General features: G+C 35.5%; 1 protein-coding gene and 2 pseudogenes across 1 annotated transcript in view; all 3 read left to right on the forward strand.

Annotated features, from left to right (window-relative positions):
• Cngb3 (cyclic nucleotide gated channel subunit beta 3) overlaps positions 1 to 26,426 on the forward strand; it is a 137,978-nt gene that overhangs the window by 68,943 nt on the left and 42,609 nt on the right. Inside the window, exons 8-13 of the mRNA XM_077801165.1 lie at positions 1,226 to 1,312; positions 4,264 to 4,328; positions 5,094 to 5,216; positions 16,559 to 16,700; positions 22,827 to 22,986; positions 24,796 to 24,893. Coding sequence (XP_077657291.1) covers positions 1,226 to 1,312; positions 4,264 to 4,328; positions 5,094 to 5,216; positions 16,559 to 16,700; positions 22,827 to 22,986; positions 24,796 to 24,893 — 675 coding nt within the window. The remainder of the gene's footprint in view (positions 1 to 1,225; positions 1,313 to 4,263; positions 4,329 to 5,093; positions 5,217 to 16,558; positions 16,701 to 22,826; positions 22,987 to 24,795; positions 24,894 to 26,426) is intronic.
• LOC144255789 (ATM interactor pseudogene) lies at positions 7,791 to 9,278 on the forward strand (annotated as a pseudogene).
• Positions 9,743 to 16,273, forward strand: LOC144255790 (ATM interactor-like; annotated as a pseudogene).

Here is a 26,426-nt window from a genome sequence, read left to right on the forward strand (position 1 = left end):
CTGGGTAGAAAGCAACTAAAAAGATTTTTATGATTTGAATAAGAAACCATAGATTCTAGGGTAGCATTAGAAAAGTCAACAGCCCCATGTCCCCTGCTTCCTTTTTCATAAGGCATTATTTTAGTAATTTTCTATACACTTCTCAAGAATCAATATACATAAGGTAAAATCAGTGAGGTCTATGATACAATGCAATTTCTGACCCAACCCCTTTAGTAAGTAATTCGTTTATACTAGCTCATCTGGTTAATTCAATCTACAAGTTCCATTCCTGTTCAATAGCGGTAGTCTTCAAAATTCTTACACACAATTAATTACCTCAACTCTATTTCACATGAGTGGACTTACAGCTTGCTCTTAACTGCTCCTAATTGTCTTAAGATATCTTAAATTATTTTAAATGGACCCTGTATTTCAAGACCATGAATGCACAATTTTGATGAAGAAAATAATTATTTCACATAAAAAAATTTTTATTGTTCTTACACTCAGAAAAGTATGCAAATGTGTTGTTGTTATTTCATAAATACCAAGTTAAGAGAGAGACATAATAATGTAAACACATAACTAGTATTAAAAGTATACATTTTAACTATAAGAGTATAGCACTGCCAATATCTTCTCTCAGCAGACTTGGTGATTAGCTAAGTGTAAACAGAACTGATTTCTTTCTTCTCTTCTCTCTTACCTTGTAAAATCTCTGATAGATACTTTTGCAAAATTTAATTGGTAGCAAATGTTCCAAAGTACACAGTAGTGAAAAGCATTGAAGGACCTAGATGAACCTCAGCAATACAACCCACTGTGAACATTGAAGAATTGACCAAAACAAAAATATATTACTACAATGATGTTCAATGGCCTCGAACAAAATCAAGAATGGACTTGATTTTTCATTTTTAAAAGACTATTAAAATTGTATTTTAACATTAGCATCCATGCCACCACTGAAGTATATATAACAACTCAACAACAACCACAGCAAATGCAGCACCTAAGGAGAGATCAGATGCAGGAAGGTGGAATGAAATGCATTGAAAGTAGACGACAAAATATTGTCCGTGTTCACATGGTGCTAACATGCATATTTGACTGAAAGCAATTTTGCATTAAACAACAAATAATTTATTGTGACTGGCCAATTTTCGCATATGTGTCTATAAATCCATTTATGCCCAATAAAGCATGCAAACATGAAATAATTGTGAATGTTCTCTTCCAACAGTTGGATGTTGCATCAGTAATCCCATTTGATGTTCTCTACTTCTTCTTTGGGTTTAATCCAGTATTTAGAACAAATAGGGTATTAAAGGTAAGATGACTGCTTTATCCTTACAATAATGGAAACCTTGAAGTAATTTAAAATATGCTACAATTACCAATATTCTCAATTTTTTCTCCAAACTGTCTTCCTTTTTCTGCCCTCACCAATGCTATAAAAAATTTTAACTAAATAATAGAAAAGTGCAATTGCTTCTACCACTGGAAATTGCTACATGTTATTTTTATTACATATCTCACAACAGGTATTATTGTAACTTAAAATAAGTATAATTTGTACTTCTAAATAAAACTATACTTACAAATGAATCTTTTATATTTTTTCTATTTGTTCTTTTTTTAATGTTACTGACTGTCTGAAATATGGGCTTTAATATGAATTAGATTAGATTACCTCTAAGTTATCTTACTCATCTAAAATTCTATTATTCTACAATAAATGCAAGTATACTTTTGCATTACAAAATTATATACATACTTGGGTACAACTAAAATGTTCATCAAGAGGGAAGTACTTAAAAACCCTGAGGTACATCTACATAATAGAATACATTGTAGCTTTAAAATAAAAGGGGATTTTCCATGCGCTACTATGGAAATACCTCTAGGATAAATTGCTAAGTTAAATGGGAAAAAAACTAGATCCATAACAATTTTTATAACAATGCTAACTTCTGTTTAGCACAAAGGAAATAACCAGTAAATGTGATTACCTCAGGTGAGAAGGAAAACAGGAAGGAAAAACAGGATAGACAGGGGCAAGAGTAAGAGCAAGACTTTTGAAGGTATATATTTCATGTTAATTTTGAACTATTTAAATATATTAGCTATTCAGAAAGATTCTAAGACATATATATTTCATAACTCTTGCTTTCCTGGGCACCTGAAAAGAACTGAAGAGAGTCAGAGTTTGAAATTTCAGATAAATCTTTAAGAACAGCAATAATAACTTGTATCTCCCTCTTAAAAGGACCACAAAAGAGCATATAAATTTTAGTGTATTGTCTTTATTGCATCTTGGGCAGACGAGATAGCATAACCAGGTGACACAAGTTAACCCTAACAGCAACAATAACAGCAGCAGGTGTCATTTGTTGTCATTCGGGGCTGCAGACTTTGCTAAAACTTTGTACCCATTATCTCATTGATATGTCCCACCACACCGTCCTTTTAGAGATGAAAAAAATAAAAATTGGCATGGTGAAAACAATCTGTATGGACATACTCTGCTGAAAGGCCAGATCTGGATACTATCAGTACTTAACTGAATCTAAATTCTTCATTTAATCAGATTGGCAGATAAATATCAGGCAGAAAGAACTTTCTTTTTATGCTCATAGTCTCCCAAGTTAAATGGTCCTTACCCCATATTTCCATACACCGAAACAGTTCCTGAAGCATCTGGTTTGACTGTGGATATGAGTATAAATTAAGGCAGCACATAATGTTCCAAGAAGCCTAGCGTTCGGTCATCCCTCATCAAATTTCTAGTTCCTCATTCAAGTTTCAGAAGGCACTTGCTCAAAGGTAACCAGTTTTCAAAAAGACTCAGGTTCCTACGGATTGAGGAGTTTGTTTCACCTTATAATAAAAGCTTATAAAAGGTCAACACCTCCTACTCCCATCTCTGTATCCTTAAAATGTTTGAAAGCCTTCTGTATCCTAAAGTATTTGTAAAATATAGGAGGATTATACGAGATTATAAAAGTCAACATTGATCTTCTTTTCCTAGCCTTATAGTCCTCATCTATAAGGATGTCATTTGAATGGAAATTTCTCTAGGATAAATATTTGTCATCTATCTGTCTCTAAGCTATAAACTAAGAAAACAAATTAAGAATATAAATTTTTCTCTATTATGAACACCTAAGCTAAATTTTAAAACATTGCTCCTTAGTGCAAAATTCCATTAAGAGCACTTTAAACAGGTTATCACAAATTGAAATTATCATAATCAGAATGTTTGAGGGATGTTTTCCTAAATTATGGCAAAACAAATCATTTGTCTGTATTTCTAATTAAAATTTATTGCTATTGTATATTATTTTTAATTTGAAATGTTTTACTGCAGTCATATCTGTATTGGGTGATGTTTTGAACTAAGTAATTTTAATCTCTAAGGCCCCTCCTGTCTGTAAGAGTCTGCCAGTCTACATATATTAAATATATTAATGGATATCTGCACACAACATTTCCATGAGGCATGTTGTCTTATTGTATCCGTTTTACAGATGAAGAAACAAAGTACACAAAGAGTAAGAGATTTTTCCAAAGTCACATGATTAGTATGTAACAGAGAAAAGGACTAGAATTTGGCTCTGAGATTCCTACTCTCAGCCCTGAGTTTTGCTGCTATAGTAATGAAAGGAGAAAGGGAACAGAGGAATAGGAATGCAGAATGGCAGTCAGAGCTGAGATACAAACAGAAGGAAGCAGAAAAGAACCTTGGGGAAAATAGCAACTCTGTTCGGATTAGATCACATAAACTCATTGTACCTTTGGATAACATCAAGAAAGCTGGCTAATGCGACTACTTACTGGATTTAACTTTTGTTGAAACAAATATACATTTAATACACCTTGCTTAAAAATAATTCTCGTGTTGAGCAAATGGTATTACTTTATACTTTTCCTCTTTCTCTTAAGGTTTTGAAGAGTATGACTTTAATTATTGTGAAAGAGAGTTATAGTATATGCTTTAAAAAGAAAAGACATGATTGATTTTCAACAAGCCTTACAAATAAGACTAATAACTAGAGGGTAGAAATAAAATACAGCAAGAAGCTCTGGAAGTTTGGCATCATGCTAAAATGTACTGCCCAGGGGAAAATACCATGAAACAGGGTCTATATTTTTTTTAAAAAGACATACAAATAAAGTTATTTTCAGTAATAAATAATATCTATTTTGCATAGTTTTATCTAAATAGCTGTGTAAAAGACTAATATATTTTTGTATTTCTTTTGCCTGTTTTCTACACAGTACACTTCATTTTTTGAGTTTAATCATCACCTAGAGTCTATAATGGAGAAAGCATATATCTACAGGTAACGAATAATCCATACACTTGGGGAAAGTAAAGAACTCAATGATGCAACATTTATAATGGCCTTTGGGAGAAATATGACCACCCTGTTCAAGACGGGGGGATAATTTCAGGTTTGGGCTCTGTGACATATGTATTCTACCACATATTTGGATATTTCATGTGAGATAAAAGAATGAATATCATATCATAGTTTAGAAGAATGCTAAACTAAAAAATAGGATTTATTACCTACTTCAGTCAAAACAAGGACAAATAAATGTGCACTTTTGCAAGCCACCCCTCCTTTCTCTCAGGACAATTGATTCTTAATCTAAATTTCACTCATTTGCTGTTCTAAACTTCACTTGCTCAGAGACTTCTAGTCACAACAGTTCATCGTAGCATAAAGTCCCATGAGCTTTTCAGGGATTTCCAGTTAAATCAGCTTAGCGTATTTTATGAGACTCAAAATGGAGAGGTGACCCTGGAGGCATGTCTTTCACAGAGTTGACTTGTACCATCTGTGAAAAGAGAGCGAGTTTTTGTTTTGGATTTTTTTTTTTTTAACACTCTGTCAGTCCCAGTCAAGACACTGCAGTTTTTTTTTAAAAAAAAAAAAAACATGCAATGGCACCATCACTTTCTACTGTACTAATGAGAGTTAACAGTTGGCAAATCTAAAGCAAGGAGGTTCAGTGGAGACTTGGAGGAAAAGAAAATGTTAAAATGGGCTGCGTTCCAGAAACAATATGAATCCTTACTTTGCCGTTATTGTCTCTGACAGAGTCATTCGAACAACTGGGTACTTGTTATTCATTCTGCACATTAATGCCTGTATTTATTACTGGGCTTCAAGCTATGAAGGAATTGGCACAACGAGATGGGTATATAATGGTGAAGGAAACAAGTAAGTTCTGATTTTGAAACTTTTATTGATGTTTCTTCATTTTTGATTGAGTGTATGCATTTTATCAAGTTGGTGGGGGTTTTTTTAATTGTCATTCATAACCTACTCATGGGCAGTAAAACCTGTTTAGCAGGTCACTCACTATGTTTTTAAGTGAAAAAGAGCACAGGAGAATACAGTAGAAAATATCAGCATCTGTCAAATAGAGAGGTGTGTGTATGTGTGTGTGTATGTGTGTGTGTGCATGAGGATGCACACATGTGTGTGGGTGTCCTGGGTTGGCCTATGAAATGCATTTCCTCCATGGGATCATGATTTAAAAAAAAAAAGTTTTTTAAAGAAGCCTCTGTTTTAGACAACTGCTTTAGGTAACTTTTAATAACTTCAGTGCTGACTGTTAGTAACGAACAATGCTAATTATTCAGAGGGCAGGTGCAGTGGCTAATTAGTTTACCACTGGAGGGTTTTATGGGTTTGTGAGTTAACTATAACTACTAACTCAATTAAATACTTAGAAAATAACAAGGGTCATAAATTAAGCTTGACAATTAGGTATGCAAGTGTACCAGGAATGAAAAACATCATTTGAAAAATTTTGTGTGGTAGAATCAGGACTCAATAATGGCAACTGGTTATTTAATAGCCAATTTTCCTTTTGGAATATACAAGACCCTGGTATAATACTCCACTAACTTTCTCCTTCAATGATATGACATTGACATACTATAAGGTAATGTTCTTAATGGAAAAAGTAGGTCCCAGTACTCATATATTTTTTATACTATACACTACCCAGAGTGAGTTGAATATGTATAATATGTGTAACAACATTATTTCCATTTTTACTGAGAATTATTTTTTTAAAACTTAAAGTCAAAGGCTCACTGAATGTGAAAACATACATACACATGCACAGGTGCACTAATTGTGAAAACATATACACATCACACATACACACACATACACACACACACATACACACATACAGGAAATCTGTTTCTGGAAAATTTATAGCCAAAACTGTAAACTTATACCCAAAACTGATTAATAAATAATTTGTTAATTTGCATAATATAAATAAGTCTTACAAAAATTAAGATACCAACTATATTAAATATGTATTCACAACAATGTCTAAAATTTGAAGTATTGACAATACCAAGTGATGGGATGACTGAAAATATCAATTGGTAGAATAAATTAGAGCTACTTAATCTCTTATATAATTTTGGCAGGAATTTAAAATGGTAAAACCATTTTTGAAAAAGATCAGACAGGTTTTTTTTAATTAAACATATACCTACCTTACCACTAAAAACTCCCAAGCCTAGATATTTACCCAAAGAAATGAAAACATATCCAGAGAAGAAACTTACACAAGAATGTGCATAGACTGGAACCAGCATTTGACCCAGTCACCCCACTCCTAGATTTATGCCCAAAGGACTCAAAATCAGCATACTACAGTGACACAGCCATATCAGTGTTTATAGTAGCTAAATTCACAATAGCTAAACTATGGAACCAACCTAGATACCTTTTAACAGATGAATGGATAAAGAAACTGTGATATATATACACAATGGAATATTATTCAGCCTTAAAGAAGAATGAAATTATGGCATTTGACGGTAAATGGATGGAACTGGAAAATATCATGCTAAGCAAAATAAGCCAATCCCAAAGAACCAAAGGACAAATGTTTTCTCTGATATACAGATAATAATTCACAGTAAGGCAGGGGTAAAATATAGGTACTTTGGATTAGATAGATGGGAGTAAAGGGAAAGGAGAGGGGATGGGGGTAGGAATGATAGTAGAAAGAATAAGACATTATTACCTTGTGTGCACATGTGATTATATGTATATTATCATGTACAACCAGAAAAATGAGAAGTTATACTCCATTTATGTATGATATATCAAAATGCATTCTACTGTCATATATAACTAATTAGAATAAATTCAAAAATTTGTAAATATATTCATAGAACCTCTATTCATAATAGCCAAAAACTTGAGAGGGCCTAGTTATTCATCCAGAGATGAAAAGACAAACCATGGTATATATGTATAATGGATGCTACTCAACAATACAGAGGAACAAAATTACTGACAGACAAAAGATGACTAATGCTTATGAGTGAAAGATACCTCACGCAAAAACATACATACATACTGTGTGATTTCATTCATGTGAAATTCTAAAAGAAGCAAAACATATCTATAGCGGAAAAAGTTAAAACACAAGTTGTCTCTGAAGTTCTTGGGACAAGAACTGACTAAAAAGAACCAAAAAAAATTTCTGGAGCAATTGATAAAAATATTCTGTGCTTGATAAATGTTTGAATTACACAAATATATGTATATGTCAAATATTAGTCAAATGATACAAAAATAATTAGCATTTCTACACTGACAATGAACGATCTAAAAAGAAAATTAAGAAAATAATCCCATTTATTACAGCATCAAATCAAAAGAAATAAAATACTAGGAGGTTAAAGACTTATGCACCAAAAACTATAAAACACAAATGAAAGAAACTGAAGCTGACACAAATAAATGGTGCCCATGTTTATGAACTGGAAAAACTTAAATTGGTAAAATATTCAAACTATCCAAAGCAATATACAGATTCAGTGCAAACCCTACCAAAATTCCAATGGTATTTTTCTCCAGAAATGTACAAAACAACCCCAAAATTCATATGAAGCCACAAAAGTCTACAAATAGCTAATGCAGTTTTGAGCAGAAGGAAAAAAGCTAAAATCATCACACTTCCTAATTTCAAAGTGTATTGCAAAGCTACAGTAATCAAAATAGTATGACGCTGGCATTAACAACAGACATAGAGATGAATGGAACAGAATAGAGAGCTACACACACACACACACGCACACACACAAAGTCTTTGGCAAGGGTGCCAGGAATAGAGAATGGCAAGACAGTTCTTCAATAAGTGGTGTTGGGCATGTATGAGTTTGTCAGGATGAATCCAACTATTATGTGTAACCATAAAGCTCTAATAATAAATACATAAATATTAAAATGCCAAAAAGTGATGTTAGGAAAACTAGTATCCACATGCAAGAGAACAAAATTAGAACCTTATACTATACTGTACACAAAAACCACCTCAGAATGGAATAAAGACCCTATAGGCAGGACCTACCACCATGGAAGAGCCATGATGGCCACAGAGGCCCTGCCGATCTGAGGGCCAGCCCCAAGAGGAGAGACATCCACCTCAGGTATGTGAGGACGCCATGGGTTCTGGCTGAGAGGCAGCTGATTGTGGCCCTTGGCTTCACTACAGCTGGTATAAATCTGCTGCCTATCACCTGGGAGCTGATCCAGCCATTAGTGAGCCAGCTCTCTTGTGCGGACCAACATACTGTGCACTGTGTGTGGTTGTGAGAAAGTCCTTCCTAAGAGCCTGGTGCTCAATATGCACCTGGACAACAGCCACTGTCTACGAGATGGCACAGTAAATCCAACAATAAGATTTGAAAACTGAACAGAAATTCTTTTGTTGTCCAATTGAAGTATGCTCTAGAGGGACCTAGAGATTATTTTCTCAGTTATCTCTCCTAAAACAGCACTTTATAAAAATGCATGCCAAGAAGCATAAATAGAATAAGTACAGCAATTCATATGGCACTGAATGGGACTTGAAAAGGCACACAGAGGTCTGTGGAAAGAACTTCCAGTGCAAGTGCAGCTGTCCCTCTGCCAGCAGAATGGCATTACAGTCTCCCATATACCACACTGGCCATGAAATCCTGCACAGCACAGGGATTCGCCTAGTAAAAAAGAAAATGGAATACCTCCTGCAAAACCAGAATTATCTAAAATGACCATTGAAAAATGGAGCAAACCAACCAAAACCTAACCAGACATTCAAGACCTAGAAACTTCAGACTCTTGGAGCTCTAATGCCAAAAAAGAAGTGTCATACCTCTAGATGTCTTCCACAATATCCCAAAGTGGCTCTGGTTAAACTTCCAGTGATGGAGGTTTTTTCCTGTTCATTTCTTTGTACCTACAGCTGCATGTTAGTCAGCTTTGTATCACTGTGATCAAAAGACCTGACAAGAGCAGCTTAGAGAAGGAAAATTTTACTTGGGACTCAACAGTTTCAGAGGGTTCAGTCCATGATCAGCCAACTTCACTGCCCTGGGCCTGAGGTGAGGCAGAATATCATGATGGAAAGACTTGGGTGGGGGGGGAAGCTGCTCAGCTCATGGCAGCCAAGAAATAGAGAGAGGAAGGAACCACAGATAGAGTTGAAGCCATGCCCCCCACTGGCCTACTTCCTCCAGTCATGCCCTACCTCTCTATAGTTACTACCCAGTAGTCCATTCCAATTATTAATCCATCAAATGGATTAATCCACTGATGAGGTTACAGCTCTCATGATCCAATCATTTCACCTCAAAACATTCCTTCCATTGTTTAATGCATAATATTTTTAGGGTACATTAAAGATCTAAACCACAATAAGCTGATAATTTCTTCAGGTTATGGTGTCAAGTGTCAATAGCTCCATTGTAGGTGCTATTCACTTAGTGTCCTTGTCAGTAGAAAACCCAATCCTTAGACTAGATTGAAAGGCTTACTCTCTTAAGGGGAACCTCATCTTTCAAAAATTATAAGACTTATAAATTAAAATTATAAGTTATAAATTATAAAATTATAAGTTGTTGAGTCAATGAATACAGTTGTTAAATAAATTTGTGTAAAAGTCCACATAATTCTTTATAAGAACTAGGTAACACATGTCAAAAGAACAGAATTTCTTCAAACCATGTAAAAACAAATGTGTCCTAGGGCTGAGGATATAGCTCAGTTTGTAGAGTGCTGCATGTACAAGCCCTAGGTTCAATCCCCAGCACCACAAAAAAAAAAATGTGTCATATACCTCATAAAACTTCTGCACTGTAGGTTGACCCTGATTCCTTCATGTCATCTTGTTTTCAGACTGATCTGTTGTTTGATTCTTAAGTGTCCTTCTCATTATTTTCACACCGAGACATTTCTACTCAGCTCTTAGGTAACTTCATCTAGAGCTGCTCAGGCTGATGCATTTATGGACAGCTGGTTCCTGCCAGGTAGGAAATTCAGAGAAACACAAACCAGTGGGTTGCAAAGTTCCCCCCACCACACACACACACACACACACACACACTCAACCATGTGTTGCCTGCAAGAAAAATACCTCATGGCAAGATAATGAAGCTGTGAAAGAATGAAAAATATTTCATGCAAGTGGAATATAAAAGCAAGCATAAGTAGCTATGCTTATATTCAACAGAAATGACTTTGAAACAAACAGAAGACACAAAGAAAGAAGGTGACTACATATTGCTAAAGAAAACAATACAACAAGAAGATCGAAAGATCATCATAAACATACGTGCACCCAAAGTGGATGCACTCAAATTCATAAAACAAATACTATTCAACATAGAGGAAAAGATAGGCCTTAACACAATAATAGTGGGTTACTCCAATACCCCACTCTCACAAATAGATACATCAAGCAGACAAAAATTGAAAAAGAAATAGTGTTGAGAGCCACAGCCAAAGGGGCCCCAGCAAACTTCCAGCTGCCAGCAAACTTCCAGCTGCCGGCTGATGATTGGCTCACAGTGGCCCCAGCAACATCTAGCTGATTGGCTCCTCTGCGGTGATGTTCATTGGGCTGTTTCCCTGTCCTTCAGACTGCCAGCTGATGATTGGCTCACAGCGGCCCCAGCAACATCTAGCTGATTGGCTCCTCCACGGAGCTGCTCATTGGGCTGTTTCCCTGCCCTTTCAGACCACGGAGCTGCTCATTGGGGGACTTCTTTGGCTCCACCCACGTGACCCAGCCAATCGGCCTCAAGAACAGGAGGATTGTGGGAGGTAGAGAGGTTGGTGTGGGTGAGAGGCTTGTGGAAGCCGGTGGTGGCAGTTGGGCTCTGAGGGTTTTTTCCTGAGGAGCTGTTTTGTTTGGCGTTTGTAGTTCTAAAAATAAAGTTAGTTTCTTTTGACAAGTGGCTCCTGAATTGTGCCCAGCCAGACTGCGGCAATTCAACATAGAGGAACAGATAGGCCCTAACACAATAATAGTGGGTTACTCCAATACCCCACTCTCACAAATAGATACATCAAGCAGACAAAAATTGAAAAAGCATACCAGATTTAAACTATACTGTAGATCAAACAACTTATCAGACATCTACAGAATATCCCATCCAATAACAGAATACATATTCTTTTCATCAGCTCATGGAACTTTCTCCAAAACAGATTATATCTTAAGTCATAATGCAAGTCTTAACAAATACAAAAATCAAATAATTTCTTGCATCCTATCAGATCAAAATAAAATAAAACTAGAGATTAACAGCAAGAGAAACTATACAAATGCTGGAGATTGAACAATACAATTTTGGGTGATCACTGGATCATAGAAGAAACCAATGGGTAAATTTTTAAATTTCTTTAATCAAATTAAAATGGAAAAACATACCAAAATCTGTGGCATACAGTGAAGGCAGTTCTATGAGGGAAATTTACATCTCTGAGTGCCTTTATTTAAAAAACACTTCAAGACATAGGCACAGGCAATGATTTCCTTAATAGGACTCTAATAGCTCAGGAAATAATAGTGAGAATTAACAAATGAGACTTCATCAAATAGAAAAGCTTTTTCACAGCAAAGGAAACAGTAAATAAAAAGCCCATAAAATGGCAGCTAGCTACTCTTCTGATAGAGCATTAATATTCATATTTTTGAAAACTCAAAAAATTTAACTCCAAAAACAAACTATCCAATCAATTAAGTGAACAAATAAACTGAACAGACCTTTCTCAAAAGAAGTATGAATGGCCAATAATTATGTTTTAAAACATTCAACAACTTTAGACATCAGGGGAATTCAAATCAAAACTACATTGAGATTTCATCTCACCATAGTTAGAGTGCAATCATCAAGAATATAAAACCACAAATCCTGGAAAGGATTTGGGGGGACAGAACCCTTATACATTGTTAGTGGGAATGTAAATTAGTATCATACTATCACAATCGGTATGGAAGTTCTTCAAAATACTGAAAATAGAAGTATCATAAGATCCAGTGGTATCACACCTTAGAATACGCCAGAAGGAAAAAAAAAGTCAGCATACTCTATAGATACCTGCATACCCACATTTATTGTAGCAGAATTCATAATATCCAAGTTATAGAATCTGCCTAGGTTCCCATCAATACATGTACCAATACAGAAAATGTGGTATATATACACAATGGAGTTTTATGCAGCCAATAAGAATGAAATAGTATCATTTGCAGGAAAATGGATGGATAGAATATTAAGTGGAATAAACAAGACACAAAAGACTAGCTTTACAAGTTTTCCCTCATGTGGATTCAAGGAGCGGGTGGCAGGACATGAAAGTAGCAGGAAGACTACTAGAGGAAAGGAAAAAGGGGAGTGGGAGGGGAAGATAGAGGAGAGTAGCAGGGCAGGTATGATCAAAGTATGTTATTTGCCTGTATGCCACAATGAAACCCATTATTCTGTATAATTAAAATGCACTAACAAAAATGGAAAAGAGTGGATTGAAGACTTACATGTGAGACCTAAAAATATAAAATTACTAGAAAAAAGCACAGCGAGAAATCTCCATGACCTTGGTCTGGTTTGTAATACTTTGGATATAACAAAAAAAAAATGCAACAAAAGCAAAAATAGACAGGCACAGTGGCACACACCTGTAATCCCAGCAGCTTGGGAGGCTGAGACAGGAAGATCAAGAGTTCAAAGCCAGCCTCTGCAATGGCGAGGTGCTAAGCAACTCAGTGAGACCCTGTCTCTAAATAAAATACAAAATAGGTCTTGGGATGTGGCTCAGTGGTTAAATGCCCCTGAGTTGAATCCCCAGTACCGCCCCCCCAAAAAAGCAAAAATTGACAAATATGTTTATATCACTTTTAAATGTTTCTACACAGCCAAGGAAACAACAAAATAAGAAGGCAAAAGACCCAATAGGAGAAAATATTTGCAAAGCAAATATCTGATAATGGATTAATATCCAAAATATGTAAGAATTCCTACAACTTAAAAAAAAATAAAGGCCAAAGGACCTGAAAGACATTTTCAAAAGAAAAGATACAAATAGCCATAGAGTATATGAAAAGGTGCTCAACATCATTAACCACCAGGGAAATGCAAATCAAAACCTCAATGAGATATCTCACCCTAATTAAAACGGCTATTATCAAAAAGACAAAAAAAAAATACTGGCAATGATGTAGAGAAAGAGGAATTCTCATACGCTGTTGGTGGTATTTTGAGTTCATACAGCCACCATGGAAAACAACTATTTTTTTTATTATATCCATCCTAACTGGAATGAGATAATATCTCACTATGGCTTTGATTTGCATTTCCCCGATAATTAATGATTTTGAGTGTTTCTTCATATACTTTTATCTATTTACAAATCTTCTTTTGAGAAATATCTACTCAGCTTCTTTGTTTCTTATTTTTGCTCTTGAGGTTTTATTTTCAGTTCCTTATATATTCACAGAAGAAAAATTCCTATTTTCACATTGAATGTTTTAAGTTTATGTCAAATTCTGTCTTATTGCTTTAACTGGAGCTGTGTGTGTGTGTATGTGTGTGTGTGTGTGTGTATGTGTGTGTGTGTGTATGTGTGTGTGTGTGTGTGTGTGTGTGTGTGTGTGTTTCAAGTATTGTATAGTTCACAGCTAGATAGTTCAGGTTTTAAATCAGCCAGATAGAATCTCCTTTAGAAGATCTATCTGCCTGGGGTGTAGATATTAGAGATGGACACACTTGACTAATTAAGCTAATCCTAGAAAATCAATATGATGCCATCTAATTAAATTACAAATCTTACCTTTGGTCGTGCATGTCTGGGCATAAGACCTGACTGAACAAAGAATCCCAAAATAAACCACAAAGCATCAAGGCAAAAAAAACTTCCAATTAACATAGCAGACTATTTAATAAAAAAAATTGTTTAAGACTAGCCCTTGAGATTTGTAAAATCAATACCAAAGTTTCACATTTGACTTCTGTTTTTTTACATCCATAAATAAGAAACTGAAAGAAAATAATTCATGTTTTTTTTTCCTGTTAAAACCATAATGGCTTTGGAGGGAGCAGAAATGCCAACACTTAGGATGGAATCAACCATGTAAGGAAAGAATCTAGTCCCTTGCCACTCTGGGACAGTATTAAGTTTAATAAATTTCTTTAATTTAAAGAGACCCACAGGTTCAGGACCTGTGACCAAAATAAATTAGGTAACAGGAAATTATAAATTGGAACTTGAAAAGTTAAAATGCAATCTATAAAATGACTTCCATACTTCTTCAAGGTGGTTCTCTTTGACATCAAGTTCACTATACTATTAGTAAGTCCAAGGAAGACTGCTAGGAAAAAAATTACACAGTGGTAATATTTGTATTCTCTTGGCACAGTAGTTTTAAACCCTATCAAAGAGTTAATTATTTTTTCTGTTCCTATAACCATGAGGTTTTAAGAAAAAAAAAAAGCCCATGTCCTTCAAAAGGTATTGAATTTCAAATAGAAGGATTTCTTTATAAACCTATTTTGATCTGAATATTGACTTCAACATCAGTTTATTTCATTCTTTGTAAACCCAACTTCTTAGTATTTAAAGATCTGCAAACCCCATAAACTATTTTCACAAGAAAAAACATTATGCTATTCAAAGTCTAATACACAATTATCTAAAGTGCTGTTATAGTGGCCCAACAGAACACGAAATAAAACCTTAAGATAGAATCATGATACAAATGCTGTTTTTCTATGTCAATCCTGGACAACAAGATAGCTTTTTGGTATTCATTAAATCCAAATACCTCTCTACAAAATATCTTGAGTTTTTCTTTATGTACAAGACTTTAAGGATTCAGTGTGGATGCTTCACCTGTACAATATCAAAACTATATGGAATATACCAAATGGTATGCCTAATCATGCACAAAAACTAAAGTCTATGGTTATAATTATACAGGGGTGCTGTAATACTAACTTCCACTTCCACCTCACTGTGGACTCCATGAAATCCACAACTTTATGTAGATAAATGAATATTATATGTTCTCTTCTAATCTTTATCATATTCTTGTCTGATTCTCTTCCTATTTAGGTTATAATGAAAACATTTTTCATTTTTCAATTGCTCAAGTTGAGTACAAAATCTTTATCAAGCATATTCGTGATAATTTTTGGTTTTCTTAAATACTAAATTTCTATATAAATTATCTATTACATCCAAGATAGAGCTCTATCTCCTCCATCTCTGTCATGGTTTGCATATTAAGTAGCATAATAAAATGTGAGTGGAATATATAGAGAAGGTATTTACCAGTTCTATTTTCCTGTAGTAGAAACAATCATATATAAACTGTAAAAGATTCTCGCATTTACATAAATATACTTCATCTCTATAATATCCCCCCACAAGTCACTGGTATGGTAATTTGAAGATGGCCTCAAAATCTTTCCTGTTTCTTTCATTGATAGATGAATTCAAACTTCTCTTTCCTTGAATCTGAACTAGCCTTAGTGATTTTCTTGATAAATATAATGTGACAAGAAATTATGATGTTATAGGACTTCTGGGTTATAGGAAACCTTTCAGCTACCATTTGGGTTGCTTTGCTCTGGGGGAACCAGCTGCCTTATAAGAAGTCCACATCTACCCTGAGACTGCCATGTGATGAGGAAGCCCAAAGTAATCACAATGAGAGGCTAAATGGAAAGAGAAAGATAACTCAGCCTGTCCCAGTTATTCCAACCATCTTAGCTCAGGCTCAGACATGTGAGAAAAGAAACTACCTTTTCCAATCCACGCAGGCGTGGCATAGGGAAGAACAGAAGAACCCAATCAACAATAAAAATCAAGAATCTGGCTTCAATCACCAGAGATCTCCAGCCATTCAAGTCACCCCAGCTGGAAAATCTCTGCTGAGCCTTGCACAAATTTCTGACCCACAAAGCTAAGAACCTAATAATACAGTGGTTGTTTTACTCTATTACATTTCAGGAATAGCTGGTGAACACTCTCCTTGGGCTTAATTGCTTAGTCATTTCACAGTATTTACTGAAAAGCTTACAAAGGCATACACAGTATTTGCCAGCACTGCCTATTGAAAGAGAATTTTAATTAGGAAGAAATTTGTAATTATTTGGTGATAATCTATATAGTGAAGCAAAATAGTAATGTAATATAATGAAATGGTAATATAATAATATAATAAAAGGGAAATGTATACTTTTTTGTCACAGATATCTGAGATGTTATTATTGGGCAGTTCGAACTTTAATTACCATTGGAGGCCTCCCAGAGCCACAAACTACATTTGAAATTATTTTCCAACTTTTGAATTTTTTTTCTGGAGTGTTTGTGTTCTCCAGCTTAATTGGTCAGGTAAGTTGAATATGTACACCTAAATACATAGTGTTTTTATTTTTGAAAGGTTAATAAGTGTTTACAAATTTTATGGAGGAAAGATTAAAATTTATCTAGTGGTTATTCTTTGCCTTCTCCTCCTCTTCTAACTCCTCTACTTCTTTCACTAACTTTCATCTATCTTAATGACATGGAGGGGGACGTGATTGGGTCAACTCACACAATACATCCATGAATGTCCAGGGTCTGCTATATTCCAACGAAGTTTGGAAGCTATCAGTTCAGAAAAGAGAAGCTTCCTGGGAGGTTTATGGAGCAGGATGCATTTGAAACATCTTCAACAAACAGGTAGTATTCAGTAAACATAGACAGGTATTTCAACTGATCAGAAACAGTATGTGGAAAAGATGTCACAGAGACAGTGTGGGGAAAAAATGATAAAGCATGAGACAACTTCAAGAAAATAGAAGCAGTTTCAGTTCTAAACCATTAGATCCATCAGAAGAGCTACCATAAAAGTCCATTTTTCAAGAAAAGATACTTCTTTGTCAACTTCTTACTTGAAGCTTCCTTAAAGCTTTCTTATTTCCTTAAAATTCAAATGTTATCATAAAATCATTGGGTTAAAATCAACCCAATTAAACTACAAACTAAAAAATACATCTTAAATAACTAATAAATCATTGTTTTACCGATGTTTGCTATGGCATTCTGTCCCTCTTCTCAAGAGATTACAAAATAGTAAGAAAATAAAACAAGTGCATAAATAGATACATTACAAGTTGAAAGAGACCAAAATCTCTGTGAATTCCCAGAATCACCATTAATGAAAAGTTCAACAGCAGAGCATCTTTAGAACTTTTACTTCCTCAGAAGATCCTTTATATATCACATGCTAAAAAGCAAAAATAAAGCCATGTCGAGGCATGGGCACTAGGTTAGATTACATCACAAAATGATTACTCCAACTAGAGAAACTCTTGGTTCCCACTCACCATGCTCACAGTAGTATGACTGAAACTCATTCTTTAACAAAATTTAGCAATCAAAAAATTATTCATTATGATATCTGACACTATTCAAAAGCAGTGAAAACTTACTCGTCAATGTCCACGTTCTGCTATACACAGCAAGCTCCAGAGGAGTTTGGGAGCTATCAGTTCAGAAAAAAAGGAAGCTTCCCAGGAGGTTTTGTGGAGTAGGATGCATCTGAAGCATCTTCAAAAACCAGGTAGTAAGCATAAACAGGTAGTTCAATTGATCAGAAACAGTGTGTGGAAAAGATGTCACAGAGAGAGTGCAGGAAAAGATGATAAAACGTGAGACAACTTCAAGAAAATGGAAACAGTTCCAGAACAACTGGAGAGAACACGTGTAACTAAGAGCTATATGTAAAGATAAGATATTTTAAGGGCTCCGGATGTTAAAGACGTTGAACTCTTATCTTGAAGGCAATAGAAGCCAGACAAGAGATGATTTTTTTTTTTTTTTGAGAGAGAGAGAGAGAGAGAGAGAGAATTTTTTTAATATTTATTTTTTAGTTTTCAGCGGACACAACATCTTTGTTTGTATGTGGTGCTGAGGATAGAACCCGGGCCGCACGGATGCCAGGTGAGTGCGCTACCGCTTGAGTCACATCCCCTGCCCCAAGAGATGATTTTGAACAAAGATTCAAGGAAAGCCAGTTAAAATATAATGAATTGGAAATTGGGATACTACTTTAAAACAGAGGTTTTATTATTATTTAGTTATGGTAAGACTCACAATTTATGGTATATGGTAGTTGGTTATACTCATAGGGCTCAGGAGGAGGGAGCCCGTCATACCATGGTGGGGAGGATGAACAAAATGGGAAAGCACAGCTGGGGAACAGGAGAGGCAGGATAAGCAGGGTTAGTGTTGGCTTGTTTGAATAATTTCCACATGCTCTGAGGTGTAGGACTGTCTCTATTTATCTGGTATCCAGCACTGTTGAATGGGACTGTGGGTAGAGACCTAAGTGTGAGACAGTTGGAAAAATGGGATCTGGTTCAGTTACTTTGCATATGAGACACTCTTGGTAGAGGTGATCACTATCTCTGGGAATTAACTAACCCTGGGAGGTGCAAGCAAGGCCCCAGACAGCAGCATATTAAAATACGGAGAATTAAAATATGTTTAATGCAGATACACAGAGGTACGGCAATTCCAGCCTAGACACATCAATGGCCTGGAGAGAGAGGTTGTAAAGGAAACTCCATTAAGAAAATATTTAGGGGGCTGGAGATGTGGCTCAAGTCGTAGCGCGCTCGCCTGGCATGTGTGTGGCCCGGGTTCGATCCTCAACACCACATACAAACAAAGATGTTGTGTCCGCCGAAAAGTAAAAAATAAATATTAAAAAAATTTTCTCTCTCTCTCTCTCGCTCTCGCTCTCTCTTTAAAAAAAAAAGAAAATATTTAGGTACTGGAAGTTAGATATAAAGCAGTTAAAAACTATAAGTATAGGGCTGGAGATATAGCTCAGTTGGTAGAGTGCTTGCACAAGGTCCTGGTTCAATCCCCAGCACCACAAAAATAAAAACAACTGTAAGTATAAAATATCATAATCTTAGTGGCTGGAGAAATTGTATTAGTGGTTGAAATATGAAGCTGGTTGGAGAGAAAATTTAAATCAACTTGAATATAAATAGCAAAAATCACATTTCATAATTTTTCATAAAATCAATATGAGGTAGTCATATCCTATTCATTGTTTTCCCTGTTTTACAGAGGTAGAAACTCCAATTTAAAGATTTTTAAGATGCACCCCGTAATTCATACATGTAATCATACAGGTATATGATAGAGGCATATATAATAATTTTAAAATCTAACACATATTGAGCACTTACCAAGTCCAAGGCAGTTTTCACAACAAGACTAAGAAACAATGTCTATCTGGTACCAGTTCAATTCTCTTGCTGCTCTAAGTGTAGCCTTTGGAAAAGCAGCAGCAGCAGCACTTGAAAAATTCAGAACTCAGGTCCTGCTTCAGACCTACTGAGTCAGAACGTGCATTTTAACAAGAATTTCACATGATTCTTAAGCAAATGAAAGTAAAAAAGTGTTGTTTTATATACCACACCATACCATGCCTGTCTTTAAATTGAATTCGAGGTTCCAACAGGAACAGAAGAAAATATCAAGTCATTGAATATATTGCACCAGAGCACAAGAGAAAGATTAAACTTGGAGGTATAGATTTGTACCTTAAACTCTCATCTTGAATAAAAATACTTAGAAACAAAGTAAAAGAGCTTGAGACAAAATCTAAATTTACTCAAATTCCCACAGATAGTCATATCAGTGACTAAACCCTGAAACTAATCATTACTTTTTAACCACAATATTCTATTCCCTGATGCAACTTATAGAGCCTGAGATTTTCTAACTCTCCTATCCTCAAGTGTTTCCCTAGGCTGGGACCCATCATGGAATACAACAAGACTTCTTTAACTCCTACACCAGCAAAACCCAACATTGTTGAAGAATACCACACAAAACACTCAGATTCCATTCACTACAAATTTGTGGGCCCTCAACACCCAATCAGTGTTTTTGTAGCTCAGTGGTAAAACACTTGCCTAGCATGCATGAGGTCCTGGGTTCAATCCCCAGCACCACAAAGAAAAAAAAAGCTAGGGAAGGAGGTGGGGGAGGGGGGCAGAAGGGGGAAAAAAAGGAATAAGAAATGTCTTAAACAGTCCTGACTTCCCAACTAACACCCTATTAAATCTCACAACTCAATCCCTACAATCCTTAATATTCCAAGTCTTCCATCCTTAGGTAATTACATGATGTTTTCCATCTACAAAGAAATGCATGGAAAACTGAGATCTAGAAATTGAGATTATGAAAAAAATATTTGGAAGAGTCATTGAGAAGTAAGAGACTCAGAAAGATGGACACAGTTGGATAATCTACCTGGCTCCTCAATAAACATTTTTTTTTAATTTTTATTGTTGGTTGTTCAAAACATTACATAGTTCTTGATATATCATATTTCACACTTTGATTCAAGTGGGTTATGAACTCCCAGACATTTTTGAGAAGTAGAAGACCTTATTGACTCTTAAAACTGGAAACTGACGAAGGCATCATTTGAGCTAGAATTCAAAGAATGAGTAGGATTTTTTTTTTTTTTGTAAACATTAAATGCTCAGCAGCTACTAGAATGAATGAGCAAAGTCTTAGTGTGAAAGTGAGGCCCTGGTTTTCTTCCCTGTTATAAACCCACAGTCAAAGCAAATTTACAACCACTTGCTTCCTTCTATGCGAGAGGAAGAGTTGAGCAATATATCTTTTTTTGTGCTGAGACCTTAAAGATCAGCTTTTAACCTAGAGTGGATTTTTATGGCTGAGTTATAAACATCCAAGAACTAAAACCTGACAGTTCCTTAAGTATTGTCACAGCAGTAGATGATGCTTCAGTAATTTTAGCACATTTCAACTTCTGCTGAATACTATGCCTAAAGCATAATGAGATTTGATTTTTATCTGTCTAAACAACACAAAGGGAAGTACAAAGGTTGCAATTCCATGATGAATTGAGTCTACATAGCCATCTACATGGATAATCTATGAAGGATGCTTTCAAAGTAAGACTGACCCAAATGGACTAGCCATTCTGTCAGATAATTGCTAATTTCCATTGCACGTTCCTTGTATACACACAAGCTGTATGATTTTTTAAATATCAACTAACATTTCATAGCAATATACAAGTACACAAAGAGGATTCTTTTTGTTTGTTTTAATTAGTTATACATGACAGTAGAAAGCATTTGTGCACTTTGATACATAGTTGGGATATCATTTCTCATTTTTCTGATTATACATGTTGCAGAATCATATTGGTCATGCAGTCACATATATACATACAGTAATAATGTCTGTTTCATTCTACTATATTTCCTATCCCCACATTCGCTCCCCTCCCCTCCCATCACCTCCCTCTACCTAATCTAAGGTAACACTATTCTTCCATAGTGCCCCCCATCCCCTTCACCCCCCCCCAACCCCATGCCTTACTGTGAATTAGCATTTGCATATTAGAGAAAACATTCAGCCTTTGGTTTTGTGGAACTGGCTTATTTCACTTAGCATGATATTCTCCAACTCCAACCATTTACTGGTAAATGCCATAATTTTACTCTTCTTTAAAGCTGATTAATGTTTCATTAAGTATATATACACCACATTTTCTTCATACATTCATCTATTGACGGACACTTAGGTTTGTTCCATAATCTAGCTATTGTGAATTGAGCTGCTATAAACATTGATGTGACTGTGTCACTATAGTACGCTGATTTTAAGTCCTTTGGGTATAAACCAAGGAGTGGGATAGCTGGGTCAAATGGTAGATTCCATTCCCCATTTTCTGAGGAATCTCCATACTGCTTTCCATAGTGGTTGCACCAATTTGCAATCCCACCAGCAATGAATGAGTGTACTTTTTTCACCACATCCTCACCAACATTTATTGTTGTCTGTATTCTTGGTGATTGCCATTCTGATAGGAGTAAGATGAAATCTTAGAGTAGTTTTGATTTGCATTTCTCTAATTGCTAGAGATGTTGAACACTTTTCATATATTTGTTGATCAATTGTATTTCTCCTTCTATGAAGTGTCTGTTCAGTTCCTGAGCCCATTTATTGATTGGGTTATTTGTTGTTTTTTTTTTAAGGTGTTAAGTTTTTTCAGTTCTTTATATATCCTAGACATTAATGCTTTATCAGAGGTGCATGTGGTAAAGATTTTCTCCCAATCTGTAGGCTCTCTCCTCACATTATTGTTTCCTTTGCTGAGAAAAAGCTTTTTAATTTGAATCCATCACATTTATTGTTTCAGTCACATGCATTATGTGACAGAATCCTCTCAAAAATCTCACATGGATGGTTAAGATGACAGGTCTTACTATTGTCCTCTTTGGTCAGAGAGAGGATGTGATTTTCCCAAAATTTTATGGAAATGGATGAAGTTAGCACCCAATATCTAGTGTGTCTCAAATCAAGTCAGGTCATCAGAAGAAAATGTATATGAACACTTAATCAACTGGAGTTTTAGTAACTCCAACAGTTCCTCTACTGGGTGTGGAGTGACTATGTTTGTTGTTTTAGATGAGAGATGTAATCGGGGCAGCTACAGCCAATCAAAACAACTTCCGTGCCAGCATGGATAACACCACTGCCTACATGAACACTTACTCCATTCCTCAAATTGTGCAGACTCGAGTTCGGACTTGGTTTGAATATACATGGGACTCTCAAAGAATGCTGGGTAAGCATGACAAATTTCTGAGTAAATTCCTGCAAACCTTGTCATATAATAAAAATGAGGTAAGGTAGAAGGAGAGATGAATTGGATTTAAACACAAGATTGAAAAGCAATTAAATGATCTTTAAAGCATTAATTTAGTGTCATGGAATTTTTTTTCTTTTCTTAAATATGGACCCCTATCTTGTTGGTAAGGCAAATCTTGAAAGAGAATGCTTGCATTTTATTCAGTGCCTACTGGAAGCTAAGAATTACACATTTTGCCTCATATCACCAAAAAAGAAAATCAGGAAAATTGTTATCAACCCCTTTTAAGAGACAGGGAAACAGCAGAGGCACTAACCAAGAAATTTGGCCAAGGACACAGCCAAGAAGTGGCCAACTGGAACTCAGATCTGTTTCTATTCTCCAAACCCTAGCTTTTTCTGTGATATCACCCTTTTATATTTCTGTGATATTACCCTTTTAATGTATATTAAAGGGTAATAAAATAAGATGAAGATAATATGCTGATTGACAATAATCAAATTCAATTTTTAGTTTTTCTATAAAGATAAGAATTGATGCCACTGAGAAGTCAAAAATATAATAATAAAGCTACTGACTCCAGTGCAAAAATGAGATTCCCAAATCACAAATGTGCCTAAGAGGAGAAAGGACCCATTGGTTATTGGGAGCAGGAACTTTTCACCTTTCTGCCACTCTTAAGAGAGTCGAGCCTCATGTTTGGAACCTCTTTCTGAGTGACCAGGAACATGCCTTTCTCTTGAGCATCTACAGATATTTCTGAGGGTATTTCAAGTGGGAAAGAAGCAAGAGAAGGAGCAATGTCTCTTCCATTGTCCCTTTTAGCAGCTTCAGATACTGATCCAGAGCCTTGGCTTCAGAGGTAACTAGATACAAACAGCCCTCAGAAACTAGAAACTATGTTTTATGCAGAAGATGCTCAGATTTAGAATCTATACTGACATCAACATAGGGATATAATATAGCTATTTTTCTCTTTCTAAATAAATATAAAGAAACATCAAAATAATCAGTTCTCATAAACCTTGGGCATAGTAAACATTAAGAATAGACATTTTTGTTTATGAAACATTTTGTCAGCCTGAAGGCCCATCATCTAATTCGTGTGTAGAAAAATCTATAATGTATTCACATTCTTTATTGAGTTAATAAGCAAGTAAATAACAATAATTTGAATTTACTCACTTAGCACATTTCTTCTTCAGTTTCCATTCCCAGCTGAGCCTACCTATTAATTATGCTCAATCCAGCAAGTCACTTACAGCCTCTGTGGGTTTCAGTTCTTTTTGTTTTTCTTCTTTCTGCAAAGTAGGAATGAGAACACTTACCCTTAGGGTTGTCATAAGGGTCAAATACGATAATGGGTATGACAGAGCTCTGTACACATTCAAACACCACCTGGCGCTCATTATTATCTGCCATCCCTGAGACATTAGCCTGCAAATAATAGAAGCAGAAAACAAGAGCTTCATCCTTTTCCCAGCTCAGCTTGTACACTAGCCTTTGTCTCATGATCATTAAACTTCATATCTACGATTTCAGCAAACACAAAGTTTGGGGATTATTCAATATGTCATCCATTGTAAAATACCTCTTTCCTCCCATGAGCATAATAGTCGTGTTGTGTTAGGTACATAGGTCCAATAGATATAATGAAAATATAGAATGTGATACATGCATTTATCTATAAAACTTTGCATTTTATTTTCTTTATTTTTTAAATTTTCTACTTGTACTTTCATTAATTTTTCTGTTTAATGGGTCAATGTGTTTATCTTTACAAAGATGAGTCTGATTTGCTTGAGACTCTGCCGGGTACAATGCAGTTATCCCTCGCCATTGATATGAACTTCAGCATCATCAGCAAAGTAGAATTGTTCAAGGCAAGTGCTTTACAATTAATATAAAGGTACCGTATCAGTTTCCCTGCAATGTCTAAGCTCTTGCTTTAAATGGTATTTATGATTGTTTTCCTTATGTTTTAACAAAGTCAAAATAACTTGGAGAATTTATGAGAATCAAATAAATTACAGGTCTCTCCCCAACAGACGACTTACTCTTTAGAAGCCTCTCTCTTCTAATTGGTGTCAAAGAAGAAGAGTTCTTCAGACTTTTCTTGCATTAATTTAAATATAATTATACTCTACAGTTCTGTCTTTGCTAGTATGTGCACCTCCTTCCATTTATGAAGATACCTTGGAAATGTATAAGAATCAGGCCTTTACAGGTTAGCTCTAAACCTTGGGCATACTAAACATTAAGAATAGACATTTTTGTTTATGAAACATTTTGTCAGCCTGAAGGCCTAGATTGGCCTGACAGAGAATCATGTCTAATCTAGTTTCCTGTTACAAATGCTTTGGATTTAGACTTTTTAAATGGCCAAATTTAAATTTAAATTTAAAGACTTTTATTTTTCAAGAAAGGAAAAAAAAAAGAAGAATTTTTGTCTTAATTTTTCTCTCTCTCTTTTTTTTTTTTGTTTTTGGTACGGGGGATTGAACTCAAGGACACTCAATCACTGAGCCACATCCTCCGCCTATTTTGTGTTTTATTTAGAGACAGGGTCTCACTGAGTTGCTTAGCACCTCACCTGTTGAGAGCCACGGCCAGGTCAAGATGGTGCCTGGCATTTTGCCACCTGCTGCCTCAGGTGCCCGCTATTTTTGAGTTCTCGCGGAGTTCCTAGAGAGTTGGCGTGGGTTGGTTGAGCTCGTGGGGAGTTCCTCGAGGGTCGCGTGGGTGGCATTCGAAGTGAGTTCGAAAATAAAGTTCGTTCCTGCTTGAATCTACAAGTGGCTCGACCTCACGGTTATTTGTGCCCAGCCAGACTGCAGCACTCACCATTGTTGTTTCCTTTCTTCACGTATTATATTACATATAAATTTATTTCTCCTTAGATTTAAATCTGTGTGTGTGGCATTCCCTGATTCATCTATTCAATTAGCTCATTCAAGAAATATTTACTAAGTTCCTACTCTGTTCTAGTCACCATTTTAGCCAGTGGGCATACAACAGTTGAAAACATATATAAATTATATATATATATATATATATATATATATATATATATATATATATATATATATATAATTTCAGAAAAAAAGAGAATGCAAAATAATATATTACATGAGGAGGTGATAATGCCATGAACAAAATTAAACAGGTTAAGGAAGATGAGGGTGGTAATACTCAGGAAAGGCATCTGGGATGAAATGCTTTTGAGGATTTGAATAGAGGACTGAAGGAGGCAAAGGAGTGACATGTGCAGATATGGAAAGGAGAGAAAGGGCCGGGGCAGGGGAATAGCACAGGAGAATGGACAAGAGGAACTCTAAGCTAGGAACAAGGCAAGGAAACCAGAAGGGCCAAAGCCAAGTTAGGATGATGGAAAGCAAGAGAAGCCTGAGAGAAGT

The sequence above is a fragment of the Urocitellus parryii genome, chromosome 7, assembly GCF_045843805.1.
Source record: "Urocitellus parryii isolate mUroPar1 chromosome 7, mUroPar1.hap1, whole genome shotgun sequence".
NCBI classification, from domain to species: Eukaryota; Metazoa; Chordata; class Mammalia; order Rodentia; family Sciuridae; genus Urocitellus; species Urocitellus parryii.